At 50.0% G+C, this 15,882-nt stretch overlaps 5 protein-coding genes across 5 annotated transcripts; 3 read left to right on the top strand and 2 right to left on the bottom strand.

Annotated features, from left to right (window-relative positions):
* Nucleotides 1-675: 675 nt before the first annotated feature.
* On the top strand, nt 676-2,205 carry CTRU02_202562 (F-box domain-containing protein; the record flags this gene model as incomplete). Its single annotated transcript, XM_036719975.1, has 1 exon — nt 676-2,205. The coding sequence occupies one exon, from the start codon at nt 676-678 to the stop codon at nt 2,203-2,205; it is 1,530 nt and encodes a 509-aa protein (XP_036588677.1).
* Nucleotides 2,206-2,354: 149 nt separating this feature from the next.
* On the bottom strand, nt 2,355-3,650 carry CTRU02_202561 (uncharacterized protein; the record flags this gene model as incomplete). The annotated part of the gene is made up of 4 exons (XM_036719974.1): nt 2,355-2,743; nt 2,795-3,238; nt 3,290-3,398; nt 3,456-3,650. The coding sequence occupies 4 exons, from the start codon at nt 3,648-3,650 to the stop codon at nt 2,355-2,357; spliced, it is 1,137 nt and encodes a 378-aa protein (XP_036588676.1).
* Nucleotides 3,651-5,595: 1,945 nt separating this feature from the next.
* CTRU02_202560 (uncharacterized protein) lies at nt 5,596-7,275 on the bottom strand (the record flags this gene model as incomplete). The annotated part of the gene is made up of 3 exons (XM_036719973.1): nt 5,596-6,389; nt 6,449-7,020; nt 7,094-7,275. The coding sequence occupies 3 exons, from the start codon at nt 7,273-7,275 to the stop codon at nt 5,596-5,598; spliced, it is 1,548 nt and encodes a 515-aa protein (XP_036588675.1).
* A 1,902-nt stretch (nt 7,276-9,177) lies between these two features.
* CTRU02_202559 (uncharacterized protein) lies at nt 9,178-10,505 on the top strand (the record flags this gene model as incomplete). The annotated part of the gene is made up of 3 exons (XM_036719972.1): nt 9,178-9,465; nt 9,527-9,897; nt 9,971-10,505. 3 exons carry the CDS (start codon nt 9,178-9,180, stop codon nt 10,503-10,505), a joined length of 1,194 nt encoding a protein of 397 aa, XP_036588674.1.
* A 3,064-nt stretch (nt 10,506-13,569) lies between these two features.
* CTRU02_202558 (mate efflux family protein) lies at nt 13,570-15,021 on the top strand (the record flags this gene model as incomplete). The annotated part of the gene is made up of 1 exon (XM_036719971.1): nt 13,570-15,021. The coding sequence occupies one exon, from the start codon at nt 13,570-13,572 to the stop codon at nt 15,019-15,021; it is 1,452 nt and encodes a 483-aa protein (XP_036588673.1).
* Nucleotides 15,022-15,882: the final 861 nt, after the last annotated feature.

Below are 15,882 nucleotides of genomic sequence, written 5' to 3'. Positions count from 1 at the left end.
TTTAAAGGTTTTCTCAACTCGCTGATGTCTCTATTGGGTTTCACGTTCAGAGCGCAGAAAATCTGTGATGCATTTTCAGAATTGGAGCTTACCCGTACAGAAGTTTCTCAACACAAGCCCTCTGTCCTCTGCCACCTTTTAACTACTCACATCCGATCTAAACCTTTGAGCAAACCTGGCGGCATTTTCATTGAATCGTGATGGTCCAACACTTTACCCGGCCGGGCAATCTTTTAAGTTGACCAAACGGGTCTCTTCTTAATTAGGTCAGTTTCCCAACGTTGTTGGTGATTAAACACTCACTTCATCAAGGTACCTTACATACCAGACAGCCAGTCCTCGGCGTAGAGTTTAGGCAGGACTAAACTGGGCAACTGCTAGGTATAACGATCCAGGCACAAAACTTCGACAGTCACACCCTCGCCAAACACGACCGCCAAAAGAAGAATGCCAAGAGAAACCAAACCATTTTGAATCACATCGTGTTGGTTGGGACTTAGCCGACAACTGAATTTTTAGGCTACCGCAGCGTTGCCTACGCACCCCTGAATTTCGCAGCTCTCTGAAGTGGGGCATCCCATCAAAACAATCAGTCCATATAACAAGACGCATTCCTTCAACGTTGTTGGTGGCTCAGTTGACAGGTTTTTTTTTTCTCCCATTCAACTCTCAATCATGAGGCTGAACGATTTTCCGCCTGAATTGTTGAGCCAGGTTCTCGGGCAGCTCGCCCACAGCGTCAATCCAGCCAACGCACTCGCGCATGCAAGCCAACATGGCCTTTTCAATGCACGATTCGTATGTCGGAAATGGGACGCCCTTGCCACCAAGCATCTTTTCCACACCGTCACTTTGAAGCATGATCCCAGGCCGGTTAAGTATGACCGTCTCGTGGTTAAGGATGGCCGTCTCGAGCGCGAAGGTGATGACCGTGGGAACGAGTTCAAATCTTGGAACACATTACTCGACAGCGAGGCGGTACGCAATGCCGCCCAATGCGCCGTTATAAACAGCTCCCCTGCAAACATGCGTAAGAACGCCGACTACAGGGCCTGGTACAAGTGGGAGGAAAAGGGGGAATATCCGTCATTTACAAAGGCCATCGACCGAATCGTGGAGCTCCCTAACCTAAACGAGGTTCACTTGCGGTTTTCGGAAGTGTGCCGTGGTGTGCGGGATGATGGTCTCTCACGTACTTTTTGGCCCCACGGTGTTGAGCCTGCCCCTACTCGTCTCTCAATGCTCAGCGCCTGTTTCAAAGCCATGGCCGCGCGAGCCAAGAACGACGATGCCTCGAGGATCCGGTCCCTGATTCTCGAGAACGTGCAGAATCTCTCCTTGGAAAGCTTGACCACGCCGGAGATGTCGAGCGTCGTCAAGGACATCAACAGCCTGGCCATCATGGTTACTGAGGAGTGGAACGAGTATGGGCCCGATCAGGACGTCTTCTTCGATGAACGTTGGCAGTTTGAGCCGCATCTCCAGAAAGACGTGTTGCCTCTTTTCTCAGAGTCGCTTACAAGCTTGAGCCTGGGTTTCCGTGAATACTGGGGCACCATGCCTGGAAGATTTGACGGAAAAGGCCTCGTGTACCCTAACCTCAAGACGCTGACCCTCTATAACTACGTCTTCTCGCATCACGACCAAATCGATTGGATTCTAGCGCAAACTTCACTGACGAGCCTGCGGCTGGTCAGCTGCCAAGTCGCCTACCTTCTGCATGCCGAAACGACCTCTTTGCAGCAGTGGGGAGTGTCTACGCACGACTGGGAGGAACTTCCGGATGGCGCATATGATCTTTGGGGGCCCGAATGGCGGACTTACCGGTTTGATGGAACTTGGGAGACGATATTCGACAAGATCCGAACCAAGCTCCCCAACCTCACGGATTTCCGCTTCAACAACGCAGATATGAGCGAACCGATTTTCACCTTTGCGAATGAAGAAAACGTGCTATTTCCCGGCCGATACATTCTCTTCAATTCTGGAATGCTTCCCAGTCCTTGGCTCGAAGCTGAGAGTGACGGCGACATGGAGTTCGGTAGCAACGACCCTTTACCAGGCGACATCAACGACACAGAAATCCCCGAAGACTACCCGGAACTGAACCGCGGAAGAGAGACGGTTGAAGGGGATTCCCGGGCATTCAAAGATCTTCTTCAAGCGGTCGCGGATAGAAGGAAATCTAGTGAGCATGAGGCCTGACTTTTGGTTTCAGCCAAGTAGCTCTGTGGATTAATACTGTCACGATGAAAAATATGGGAATCTATAATTGCCCAGTGTATACTTTTGAACAATACTACTCTATATTTACTCTTCGAGTTATGAAACCCAACATGAGTGGCCATCCCACACTAGCTGTACCAAACAACATTGGCCGGGCCCGAGGCCAGATCAAGGTGAGCGACAGCCGACGCCGTAGTGGCAGATTCGCCGGCGTCAATCTTCCACACCTCCAAAAAGTTTGAGCCGCTATCCGTAATGGCAAAGTAGTCCTCGCTGAACTTGGCCGGCGACACCGCGTTGGCGGATCCGCCGCTGTTGGTCGTGGGGGTAAGGAAGAGCTGCTCCCCGATGGCACCGGTGGTACTATCGAGAGAGAACGCAGAGACATAGCCTGGGATGCCCTTGGTACGAGATCGTGTGGCAGCGATGAGGTATTTCGGCGAGGTAGCGCTAGCATTGCTGCTGGGGATGGAGAAGAGGACTTCATCAGCCCAGTAGGAAGAGGAGTTAGTAAATCCTAACATAACATTAGCAATCTTTTCGGTCCAGAAAATCGGTGAAACCATACCGTGAGGCAGAAGCGAGTAGGTTGTGTTAGTAAAACTCAGCTCGCCAGTAGTAGTATCACGCTTGTAGGAAGCAATAGAGTTGGCCTCTTCATAAACAACATAAACCCAGTTTCCATTGGGATGGACCGTCAGATGACGGGGATTGGAGCCGCTGGCTGCGGGGAGGTACTGTAACTCAGCAACGTTACCAGTAGTCTTGTCGTATGAGTGCGACCAAACGGCGTTGCCCATATCATCGGCTGAGTAGATAAAGTCGTTGTTGGCACTCAAACCAGTACCATGAACGCCACCGGCACTGTTGTAAGTAACATTTGCGGTCGCCTCTTTGAGCACGCCATTGTCATCGACGGTGATGGCCAGTGTGGAACAACCACCTCCGTACGGGGTGCCAAAAACGGTGTAGGGAGAAGAGGTGGAAGAAGTGATGAAGTTGGCGTTTGAGCCTATTTCAAATTAGCACGTACGTATAATGGATGCTTGGTGGGGTTACATGCAGCCAGACGGCAAGCTAACGTTACTACTGTACTTCAGGCCGAGATCCTCGGTGATGGTATAGCTCTGAAAGTAGCCCGTAGTGCCCACATACAAGTTTTTCAGACGAGACTAGTGAGTGTCAGTCAGTAATTTCCCACGTGTCCAGCAGATAATGAGCTAGCATACATCGAGCGCAATCCATTTCGATCCCGATGCCGCATCAGTCGTGATGTTGTTTACGAGAGTGAGGGAAGACTTCTCATCATCAAACTCGACACCTACGATGGTGTTGCCGGAAAAGAAACCAGAGAAGAAGTAATGAGTGTCAGCAAATGCCGGCACGGCAGCAGCTGCCAATGGAAGCAAGACAAACAAGCGCATGATGAAGAGTTTAAATGAATGGGATGAACAATAAGACCGCTAAAGTTCAACGTCTTGGCAGTGAGAAGGATATATAAGCGTAGAGCTTCTGTCTTTACGAACATGACGACGCCCGCAGCGTCCCATCGAATTTGGTCGGGCATCCCACATTCCGAAGCAAACAGCCATATGGTGTGCTTGGAGACATTGCGCGGCTCAATAAAGTTTACCAAGCTTTCCGCCATGGCCCAGGTTATTGAAGATCCCAGTGGAGATTTCTCCTCTTAACAGGGGAAACATGGAGTAGTGGTGACGAGTCACAGTCATCTATTCCAGCGCTGAGGTGTTGTTTGTGGTCAACCAGCGGGCCAGTAAAAGCACAGGCTTTATTACTTAGTAGCATCCCCATGCTGCCGATATTCGAGGGGAATGGCCTATGAGGGGGCTATGTTGCGTTCTGACAGGTGACCGCGTAATCAGAATCCCCGCCCACTATAATAGCAGTAAGGGGGCTCCCGTCGCTAGGAAATGCTTGTTTCAGTTCAACTGGCAACCGCGGGACTGTCCGCACTGAATAGTTGATTCCCTAGAATTCGGCCCGGTCGACACCCACATTCCGGTAATCAAAATTAGGGTGAAGACGTCCTCAGATGGCTTTTGCCAGGAGCCGATTCCTGCGAATTTTCTTGGGTCTCTTGTCGCAATTGAAGCTGCATGAGATAGGGTTGGGGGTGTTTCTTTTTCTTTTTCTTTTTTTCCCATAAAATAACTTAATTCTTCAATCCTACTGTCACAAGAGGGAAATTCTTGTCTGAATTGGTGTTGATTTAACCAAAACCAAGGGACATATCAAATCAATAATGGACAAAGGATTTATAAAATTTACATGATCCTGACGACTGAAAATTCCCCTGCAGTAGTTCTTTGTACTTTCAATATGCTCAAGAGCGTGGAAGTGATAGAGATCAGGCATATAATGTAGTCGCCTGTCAGTAAAAATAGCTTTCCGGCTCACTAGAACTTCCCTTGCTGCAACAGCACCGACTCTTAGACCATAATATTGATGAGCTTTACCCTAAGCCAATGGACTAATGATCACATATTACTTCATGGGTAATTGTAGCGATGGTTGGACTACGGGTCCGTGTGGCCACCCAACCGGACCACCCGGCCAGACCCCGGGCACATGTGGCCCAGAAGGGACCGATGCCTCCCTTCCACACGTGACGGGGTGGGAGACTGTATTTCCTGTCTCTCTTATAAACTACCAAGACCTATAGTAATATTAATAAATTAGCTAAATTAGCTTTGAATTGAAGCTTTTTAAGAGACAACTCTTATACATAACTCAAAACGTTTATTATTACTAATTAGTATAGGGAAATCTAAGTTGTTTCTACCTATATGCCTAGTCTATTTAGATAAGTAGATAGTAAAGAAGCTTTATGATTTTCAAAGGAGTATTAGAATTAAGGCTTAATTATTAAAAGCGGTCTATCGGCACTCTAAATTACTGGCCGACCTATGTTTGACTTGGAGAATACAGTCTGTTTCTATGACTCACTGCGTTACCCAAAGCACCCAGAAGTGCACCAGCACCAGAAACTGGTAATTGAAAAGCCAGGATGGTGGTATATGTAGGATTATCATAAAAGTTTCGGGGGTGAAGAACAGTGAGACTAGGATAGTCCTAAAAGTTCTCAAAGAGTAACAAATCAACACATGCCCGCATAAGATACCGAAAGAGCCTCACATCTTTAACCTTCCTAGTGCTTTCGGGTTAAATACTCATTTACGGTTGCAGCTCAAAATTCAATGTTACAGACGTGACCTTTTGTCAAACATTATGGATTCAGAATACTATATTACTTATTTCTGTTCATATATGAGCCACTTATATCTTCTCCATACATTCTCCCTGACCCCTGGATTTCCCGGGCCTCCACAAAACTTCATATCAAAGACCCTACGAGCTGCCAAGGACCAGATCGAGAATGGTAAGGTTCGGTCCAGACCACTTCTTCCTGCCCCTAATAAGCCAGAGACCAGAAGCGACTAGGAGCACAAACACCATGACTGGGCCACAGTAATTCATATTCTCGGCGGTGACGGGAATAGTCGAAGGGAACGGCAGGAAGACAATGACGTAAAGCGTGTAAATCAGCGCAAAAATGTTGACGTAGAGACCGAACGCGCCGAGGTTCCACTCTCCAAGTTCCACACCGCCGACCTTTGACAGACGCGCGAAGATCATGCTGGCAATGGCGATGGCGTAACTGATGTAGAGGGCCATGGAAGAGAGCGAGGTGATGGCGCCGAAAGCAACGTAGCTGGAGCTGCCAATGTTAAGCAGGCAGAGGGCGCAAACGATGACGACCGTCACGACGATGGCGCGGATCGGGACGCGGTGCTTCGGGTGGACGTAGGCGAGGTAGGCGGGCAGTCCGCCGTCTCTCGACCAGGCCCAGGTGAGACGCGAGACGGAAGCAATGTTGGCGAGGTTGACGCTGAAGGAGATGACAAACAGGCCGGTGATCATGGCCGTCGTGGCGCCCTTTGAGCCGGTGATGGTGAGAAGAATGGTCAAGATGGGGTTCGACGCGTTGAGGGCGTCCTCGACGGTACCCATGGAGACGAGAATAACGCAAACCATGACGAAACCCAAGCAGCCGTTCATGAAGATGGACCAGAACATGGCGCGGGGAACAGCCGATTTGGCCTTACGGGTCTCCTCACTCATGTGAATGGCGCCGTCAAAACCTAGTTCATGGTTAGAAGGGAGTGTCTATCAGTTTTGTCGTCGTAGATTCAATACTAACCGGTAAAACTCCAGACGCAGGTCAGCATGCCCAAGTTCCACGCAATGTAGTTGTCCGACCATCCTGACGCGAAGTTGGTCTCAAGGAAGAAGCTTCCGCTGTGTCGGGTACCCATGACGGATAGGACAACGACAAAAACAACAAAGAGACACACGTGAAGAACGCCGGCAACCAACTCGACCCAAGGAATGACTTTAAACCAGTAGGTGTTCATCAGGCCTTGCACAAGGCACATGGCGATCACAAGCAGGGACGTGTGCCAGCCACCCGGGACATAGTTCGGGTGGTTAAGCTCAATCATGGACTCGAGCTGGATGACGGTGACGTTTGCGATACCGGCAAGGAGTGAGACATATCCGAACCACGTCGACCATCCTTGGATCCAGGTCGCAAACCTCTTGACCCGCTCCGGGGCCAGGTGGTATGTCCAATGGTACTGGGCACCGGCGATGGGCTGGATGGAGGCCATCTCACCAAGCGAGGCGGCTTGGGAGATGGCGCCAAAGAAGACGATGACAAAGCTGAAGATGAAGGTTTGGGGGCCACCATTGTACAGGGCAAAGTACATGTTCCTGCCGTTTTGTCAGATCTTTCACGGGATCTAGAGCGCCAAAGTAGGTAGCGATCGCTACGATCAATACTTACGTGCACATGCCTTCCCAGAGGGCCATATACGTCAAAGAGAAGGCAAAAAGCTGCGAGAAGGAGAACAGCCTTCTCGTCCTCGTTTGGTTGTATACCTCTGATCCATTCTTGGATTCGACCGTATCGACCTTTGACGCATCCTTGCCGGCCGGCTGCATCTCAATCCCCTCTGTTGAAGACATCTTGAGCGGCTTACAAACTTTGAGCAACAGAAAACTGCTCGGCTAGAAGAAAGCGATGCCAAGGTGAAGGACAATATCTTTTGGGCCCGGGCTCACGAACCTTATCTTGAAGGGGAGGGAATCGGGGGGTGGGTTGGGCACGGCAGGGTGAGAAAACTCGAACCAACTGCTGAACCGGACGCAAATAAATATGAATGATCGGCAGATGCAAGGGGTCATGGGGAAGGGCGACTCCAATAAGATACAGCCGCAGCAAGCGTTGCTGACACCATTAGGATAGGGCCGGAACTGGACCGAAGTGAAGAAGTATTTGCACAATGACACATTGCACAAAAAGTACCTGTCGAATACATAACAGTGGCTAGGTTCGAACAAATGTCCCTTTCCTAGGTGGCCTGTTCATTCAAATTGTTTACGCAAGCCACCTGGGACCATTTTGCAAACCACATCTTCAAGGAGAAAATATTCCTCAATGGGCTTACCTCCCGCCAATTGTTGTCTTGGTTGTGGGCTCCGGCCGGGGGGGTCGAGTTGCCGGGGGGTGCTACCTCCTCGTCTTCTCACGGGCCGCGGCCTTTCCCCGGGACCCAACTTCAAACTCCGCCAACAGGCTGGCGAGTGGTCGGAAGGACCCTGGAAAAGCCAGGTACTAGGATCTAATTCCCGCTGGTGTGTCACTTAAGCTCAGGTCCCAGTACTAGTAAGTGGACTCCACGCGATTCACGAATTGCAGGTCGCCACTGCGATGAGCGCAGGAGGGATTAGGGAACTTTGGGGGTCTGTTTTTTCTTGGCCGATGAAAATCTTGACAAAGTTCGCGCGCCATGCTCGTCATATGAGACTGACTTCTGACGAGATTTGATGTTGACGGTGATGCTGTGGGATTTTCACTTCATGGTCGTTCCACCGTTTAAGCTTACTTGACCAGTTTCTGAGCTTTCTATAGCGTGCCGGGTGTCAGAGCAGCGAGGCTCTGGTCAAATTAGCTGAAAAGGATTAATAAAAATTTTGCCTACCGATGGCCCTAGACCACGCCTCGTAAAGCGCAGAACTTTACCCCCTGTTCCAACAGTAGTGTTGTTCTGTGACTTTTTTTAAACCCCACCCGCGTACATATCTTCATCAATCTTCACCCCACCAAGGAAGCCTCGTTTCAATCCCTGCCAACATACACTACAGAGTAACAGGTGCAGAGGCGAGATTTCGTCACGTCTGGTTTCAGTGTCCACAATTCTAGTGTTCCAACCAAGAAAAAGTCTTTGTAACAAAGTCAGCTTTTATGCAACCAGGTTTCGTAAAGGATCGGAAAGTAGAGAAAAGGGCCAAGGACTAAGGTATGTGCCTGGCAGCCTACCGACACCAAGGGGGCACGCGACCCTGGTATTATCCATTCAGCTCAGGAGGAACTTTCGTCAACAATTCGTCCTAGATGGGGGGGGGGGGGGGGGGGGGGGGGGGCCTTGAACAGAGTTTACTCGGTACCGGGGGGTGGCCAGGCCCTTTTTGGCCCCAAGGACATGTTGGTTCTTTTTGTTGGTAATCCTCTTCGACAGCCCTGAACAGACATAATACCTTTTCTAGTACGTAGAATTTGCTTTTTTCATTTCATCCCATGCTGACCGGTGTGATTCGTTTACAGTCATCCATGTCTCGTGGGCCACAAGCTGTTATGTTATTCCAAAGATTCTAGACGGGTGAACGGGGGAGGACGCCAATTCTCTGACAAGCTGAAAACCTAATTGTATGCTGGGTTCCCAAACGCAGGGAACTATTCTGATGATTAAGTCTCTCCGACCCCGTACATTGAGGGGCAAGTGAATATCTTCAACATCTTTAAGTCGCCCGTGCCCCTCGCCTCGTCCCGGGCCGGTCGCTTCTTCCTGAGTCTATCGCGTAGCCAGCATGCCACTCGATCAGCCGGCACCGCCCTTCTACGCATTAAGAGAAGATGACAAGGCCGCACTTGTTGTTGTCACTTCTCTGATCTTTCTGATCTATGCGGTTGTTGGTATCATTCTGAAACTGGTCATCCGTCTCAACATCACTTCTCTAAAGAGCCACGATGTGTTGCTATTAGCATCACTGCTCTTGCTCTTTATGGAAACCATCCTCGTCATTGCGGCTTGTAATCGAGGCTTGGGCAGACACCAAGACACAGTTGGCCCGGAGGACCTCACGGCGTTTCATAAGGTATGAAATTTCTTTGAAGCTATATACTCCAAGCAAGGTGCTAATCTTTCCACGGTTGCAGCTGTTCTATGCTTCGTCCCTTCTTGCCACAGCAGTCGCTGGAACCACCAAGCTTTCCTTGTGTCTCTTGATCCAGTCCATCAACAGTTATGGCAGGCTGCATCTCGCCAACCGAATATTATTCGGTGTCATTGCTGCCTGGATGGTTTCTGTCATCATTGCCGAAGCATTCCAGTGCTCGCTCCCCGACCCATGGTTCGCCATCAGCCAGGCGAAATGTCCTGGACGAGAGGCCATTTTTCTGTATAACGGAATAATGGATATCATCACCGATGTTACTCTCTGTCTTCTTCCTGTGGCCATGGTATGGAAGGTTCAGACCAGCACCCGGCGGAAGCTGCTCGTCATTTCGCTCTTTGGCTCCCGCATCATGTGTGTTTTTCCCTCTCTTTTTTTTTTCCATCACGACAATCTTTCAATGTGACTAACACTATTCTTTCTTCAGCGTTCCGATATTGTCAATTTCAGGTCTGGTCAGCACCCAGCGATTCGCATCCAACTATTCCGACTCCACGTGGTATGCTGTACCGTACCTCATCTGGCTGCAGTGCTCCCTTGGTCTATCGGTCCTGACTGCATGCGTCCCGAGTCTGAAGGGGGTCATCGACAGCTTGATGGGCACCATTGCCGTAGCGGCGATTCAGGCACCGTACCAGCTGACTTCGTCTGGTGCGGACGAGGCCAGCAGACTCCACGCGACGGCGATCGGTGGAGGGACCAGCCCGAGATACGGTCCGCATTTAACGAGCGGAGCCTCTAATTCACGAGCTACACGAACAAGGTCTCTTCGGCCTTCCGATTGGTCCAAGGGAGGGCAGACACAGGCTCATGAAGGCAAGGAAAAGGAGGATGGGACCTGCAGCGATAGCGTTCGCAAGTTGACGGAGAGCGACGAAGATCTCGCACATCAAGGTCACGAGCGGAGGTCGAGCTCTCATGCGGGATCGCTGAAATCTTCAGAAGCTAGATATCGCATGTAGATTGCATCTAGCCACTTTTTACGTCACCGACTTCCCACCTTCATTCATATCGTTCGTGCTAAGGCTGTCTGTTGCTGCGAAACACTAGATGAAAGTGGTATAAAGACTCAGTTTGGCATTCCGTAAAATAAACAGCAAAAGGCTGGGGTGTTTTCAGCCATTAGCAGATTTTGAGAATCATTTTCCACAATATTATGTGGAGAGGACGTCGTTTTTACAATTAGCGTGCGGATATGAAGAGCCACAGCAGCAGCAGCATAAGGCATAATGCTTTGTATAAAACACTGACTGATATCATTGCACAAGGCCAGTTCAGTACGGAGCACATTGCAATAATTACCAAAGTACCCGTATTCAAGCGTCTTCTCCAGCCCCCCCGGACGGGGTCCCTCGACGGATAAAAGTGGCCACAGTTGTTAAACCGCTCATTCATCATCCCATTTCCCTCCCAACAGGGCTGAGGACAAATGGGATTGTATATTGCGTTCGGTGACTTTGCCTAAAACGCCCGGTTTTCGCAGATTAGCGGGGCCTAATGGTTGGATGGTCCCCATCGGATAGGCCCGCTCCCGCCTGTAGTACTATGCTACAGCGGGCAGAATTTTCATCCGTGCGACAACTGGGAGGAGATCTGGGTGGGTGATTTCCATGGGGGAGGCGGACTATTCCGCCGACTGTCACTGATTTCAACAGCACTCCGACCCCATTGATCGCCCGAATTGCTCTACAAAGCTCTAGCGTATAAGAGAGTCCCGTGGCCGACCTCGTGGTTGAACTGTTCATGCGAAACACCTAGATTATGTCTGCAGCGTCGCAATCGGAGTCGATGGAGTACTGCAGCTTACTCCAGACGAGACACAAGCCACAGTATTATGCACACTTCACTACCGGCAGGTTGATGCCGGATTATGAGTGGCTAGGAACAAAATATTTCGCGAAATTAGCGACTTTTTTGGTAGCGAACTCGCCGTTCTTCGCATGTCAAATGTCCGCCACGTTTTAGCGATTCGAACAGGCGAAGAGTGATGTGTCACGGGTGTGGCAGGGATTCCGTCAAAAAGGCGCCAAAATGGCCAGCAAGTTCAACCTCGGCAGGTCTTAAAACTAATCTCCTATGAAACGAGATCGGAAATGGAAGCTGAGTTCGCTGGTACTAAAGTACTAAACGTCAGCGGTTTTCGACCACCGAATGTAGCAGTGCCGCTCTGGTGAGTTTTGTTTCGCCAACCTTGTCCATGACCTTTATCCGCGTTTACTGCCATTGCGTAATCTGACGTGGACACTGATCAAAGTGCGGAGATTGGGTCGTGGCTCGGCAGGAAGGTTTATTCCATTAGGAGCCAGAGGGCAAACAGATAAAAGTACCCCAATTCTTACCCGCTGTTTACTCCTCACAATTTCATAGGGGGAACACGCGACCAGTTTATTGTCTATGGTTGAAATAGTTGCTGGTACGGAGTACTTCTCTCACTCACAGTCAGAATGAATCTATGAGTAAAGAATCTGTAAACTAGAGCATTTGATTGGTTACATAATGTCTTGGCTCGTTTTGATGCCATTTCTCCTCAAAATTTGTAGCTGCTGTGCCATTATGCAGATGCTGATGGGCATAGTTGCATCTTTGGGTATGCTTAAGTGATAGGCATCATACAAGAATTCGTTATAACCTACGTCCCAATAGCCTTGTTGATTAATTCAGGTTAATAGAGGTATTTGAGGTCTTCGCGAGGGATACTGAAACTCGTTGCATTGTTCTCTTCATTTCACTTCCCATGGTCGTCTCATTGGCGACAATATGTTTACGGTACTTCTTCGGCGCAGAAGCGGCTAGCATACAACACGCACATGTCAGATATTTTCTGTTTTGTTGTAATTAAAAGAAAGAGTACAAGGTCAAAAGCCAGTATACGGTACACATACCGCAGCCGGGGGGGTGATCCTCTCACAAAGCCAACAATCAGTCCTGTGTAAAGTTTGTCCTTGTAATTGGCTTGCTGAAAAGGCCGTTACTTTCATAATTGATGATTGCATTGGTAATGGCTATCGAGTACAGAAACGGTAAGAAAAGTCTTCAAAAGACCTTCGGGTTGAGGCAACCGGCTGCAGGTAGTCACAGCATTCATCCTGTGTCAGCCAGCTGTGATTGTGAAGATAATTGCAGGTACGAGACACATGAATCACGAAGTACGCAAAAAAGAAAAAGGAAAGGCAGGGTGGGCAAATGTGAAGCATGATACTCTTGCTTATGACGTTGAACACGATAGAAACAGTGGTCCATTCAACTATAAACTTCAAACAGATTGGCAGGCATGGGGGACCTAGTATGTAGTCTGATGTATCTGAAGGAAATCTCAGGGTCGTTAAAAGGTAGGCACCAATGCCAATAAATAAAGAGGAATCAGATTCTATGCTCTCCAAGCCAATAATGTTGGCATTTCAATCGGGGTTGACAACTGTCATCGAATAGCTAATGAGAGCCAAATGCTGGCGACCAACTGCAGCCAAGTGCTATGGCCATATTCACGAGTCCCTTGGATTTTTTTATTTTTTTTTCGAAGTATTCATGCTTCCATTGTCCAATCCTCTCATGACACCTCTCAGTTAGGTAATTCGTCGGCTAAGTTTGGCGCATCCTTCATCCTTTTCAGCCATCATGTCTCAGGCTCGGGGGCCTCGGAATGTCTTGCGCGCCACCTCGAGGCGTATTTTTAGTGGAGAACACCCACAGACACGGCCCGTCCACCGCAAAACTTTTCCTTCTCGTCGCAGGCTTTCCGGCTCCATCAACCGCTGAGACCGGAACTCTGATTTGTCTCCATTTCACCATTTCTCTTCTCTTAACCCCCTTCATTGCGCACGGAGGTCGGCAACTCACCAAAGCCCATATGCACCACTCCAGCTGCTTTGATTTGTAACACATGCTTTGCTTGTAGTGGCTCTAGTTTCAGCCGGTCGTATGTGTGATCTATCTTCCACACCCTCCCTCTCCTCCTCTGCGTTGCATTCCGCCCTTTGACCCGCGCCCGCTTCCCTCCCTGCCCCCCCCCCCCCTCCCGTCTCCGCCATGGATCCGCGCGACCGCGACTACGACGACGACGACTACCGGACCGGAGAGACAACACCGCTGCTGGCGGATCAGCCGATCCCCAAGTCTGAACCCGTCACCAGCAGCTTGTTGTTCGAGTTTCGCTTGCTGTGCCAGTACTCGTTTCCTCTGATCCTCACCTATCTCCTCCAGTACTCCTTCACCGTCATCACGACATTCGCCGCAGGCCATCTCAGCGCCGATGACCTCGCTGCCGCCAGCATCGGTCTTATGACCATGAACATCATCGGCTACGCCATCTACGAGGGCATGGCCACCGCCCTTGACACTCTTTGCGCCCAGGCCCACGGCTCCGGGCAGCTGACCGCTGTCGGACTCCACGTCCAGCGTATGCTCATCCTCATGGCCATCATCACTGTCCCCATCGGTGCTGTCTGGGCGTTTTCCCCGACCATCTTGTCTGCCTTTGTGAAGCAGCCACACCTGGCTATCAAGGCCGGTTCGTTCTTGAGGGTTAGCATGATAGGTGTCCCCGGCTATTTCTCCTTTGAGGCTCTGAAGCGCTTCCTGCAGGCCCAAGGTGAATTCAAGAGTGCCATGGTTGTGCTCATCATCTGCGCCCCTATCAACGCCTATCTTACCTGGCTGTTTGGCTTCAAGCTGAACATGGGCCTCGAGGGTGCCGCGCTCGGTCAGGCCCTGGCCAACGACCTCCGCCCCATCCTCCTCCTCGTCTACATCGTCTTCTTCGGGAAGTGGTCTCATCAGTGCTGGGGCGGCTTCTCCCGGAAGGCCTTCCAGGAATGGGGCCTGCCAGTTCAGCTTTCCATTGCCGGCTCGCTCGTCAACCTCGGCGAGTGGGCTGCTTTTGAGGTCCTGACCTTTAGCACCTCCTACCTGAGCACCGAGCACATTGCTGCGCAGACAATCATGACGACCATCTCCATCGTCATGTGGCACATTCCCTTTTCCATCTCTGTCGCCATTTCCACGAGAATTGGCCACCTCATTGGCGCTGGTCTCGTGCCTGTCGCTCGTCGGGCGACCAGCCTTTACGCTGTTGTCTTCACCGTCGTCGGTATCCTTGACGGCGCCATTCTCTTCCTGTTCCGCAACCAGCTCGGCCTCATCTTTTCCGAGGATTCTACCGTCCAGGAGCTGGCGACCAAGTCTATGCTTGCCGTCGGCGCCTTCCAGCTCATCGACTCCATCATCTGCGGATGCAACGGTGTTCTCCGAGGCCTCGGTCGCCAGTCTGTTGCCGCGTGCGTGGTCTTTGCGGTCAATTACCTGGGGGCAGTGCCTTTGGCAGTATGGCTCGAACTTGGATCTCCCGGTCTCGAGTTGGATGGTGCTTGGATCGGTCTCGGAAGTGGAATGGTTTTGATCGCTATTATTGAGTGTATCTACATGAAGATCATCAGATGGCAGGACTGCGTGGAAAGCGTCCGGTCCAGGGAAGGTCTATAATCTCGGTTCCATTTGTCAGATGATAGAATAGCATTGTTGCTGATAGATAGAAACTCATTTTAGCCTTTGAAAGCCGTGTGCTCTAATACAACAGATCATTCAACTAAAAGAAATAAGAAATTATAGTGGCTGGAACGTGTGATTCGATTCATTTTGAAGCTGAGAGACCTGACGCATAGCCACAAGCAAAGGCCCGGCTTACGTTATACGGTTCCAAGGAAACATATAACTAACTACCTCAGGTATGAGCGGGTTGCGGATGTCTACGATTCGACTTGGCTCCATCATGCCTTGGCCTATCAACTCCGAAAACCGAACATTCCTGCACGCTTCTGCCATTTGTCCACGTCGAGCTTGGAAGAATCGTTGTTGTAACATCCGAATCTTTTGTATTGGCCCACTAACAAGGAGGAACGAGGCTGCGCGCGCGAGGCAGCCTCAGAGGCCACGAAAGGAGACATCATAGACAGCATCTTCATCACTATTACAGCCAGGTTATAATATTAAGTTCTACTAATGAAACTCAAAGCCAAAGGACTAGATAAGCCATAACTTACTAACCCTAAGGCGTTATACGTTGCAACTTACCTACGGGGCGATCAAAGTACTCTGTGATTCCGTGATGATTCTTCCAAGTCCTAACTAGGCGGGTAAAGCTACAGCTGTCCCTGTTGTACGGGGACACATTTGCGACACCTGAAGTTTATATCTTGCCTAGAATATCGCAATATCAAGGCTGAGCCATCTTGGTAGTACGGCCATGCCAATAGTGCTATTCCAACAAGCTTAGATTCAAGGTTCGAGTAAGGTATTCAGTTCTAGTTTATGGAATAAAGCAGTAAAATTAGCTGATAGAAACCA

Source organism: Colletotrichum truncatum, assembly GCF_014235925.2.
Source record: "Colletotrichum truncatum strain CMES1059 chromosome Unknown Contig_0001, whole genome shotgun sequence".
NCBI lineage: Eukaryota > Fungi > Ascomycota > Sordariomycetes > Glomerellales > Glomerellaceae > Colletotrichum > Colletotrichum truncatum.
This window is presented reverse-complemented; position numbering and strand designations above follow the sequence as displayed.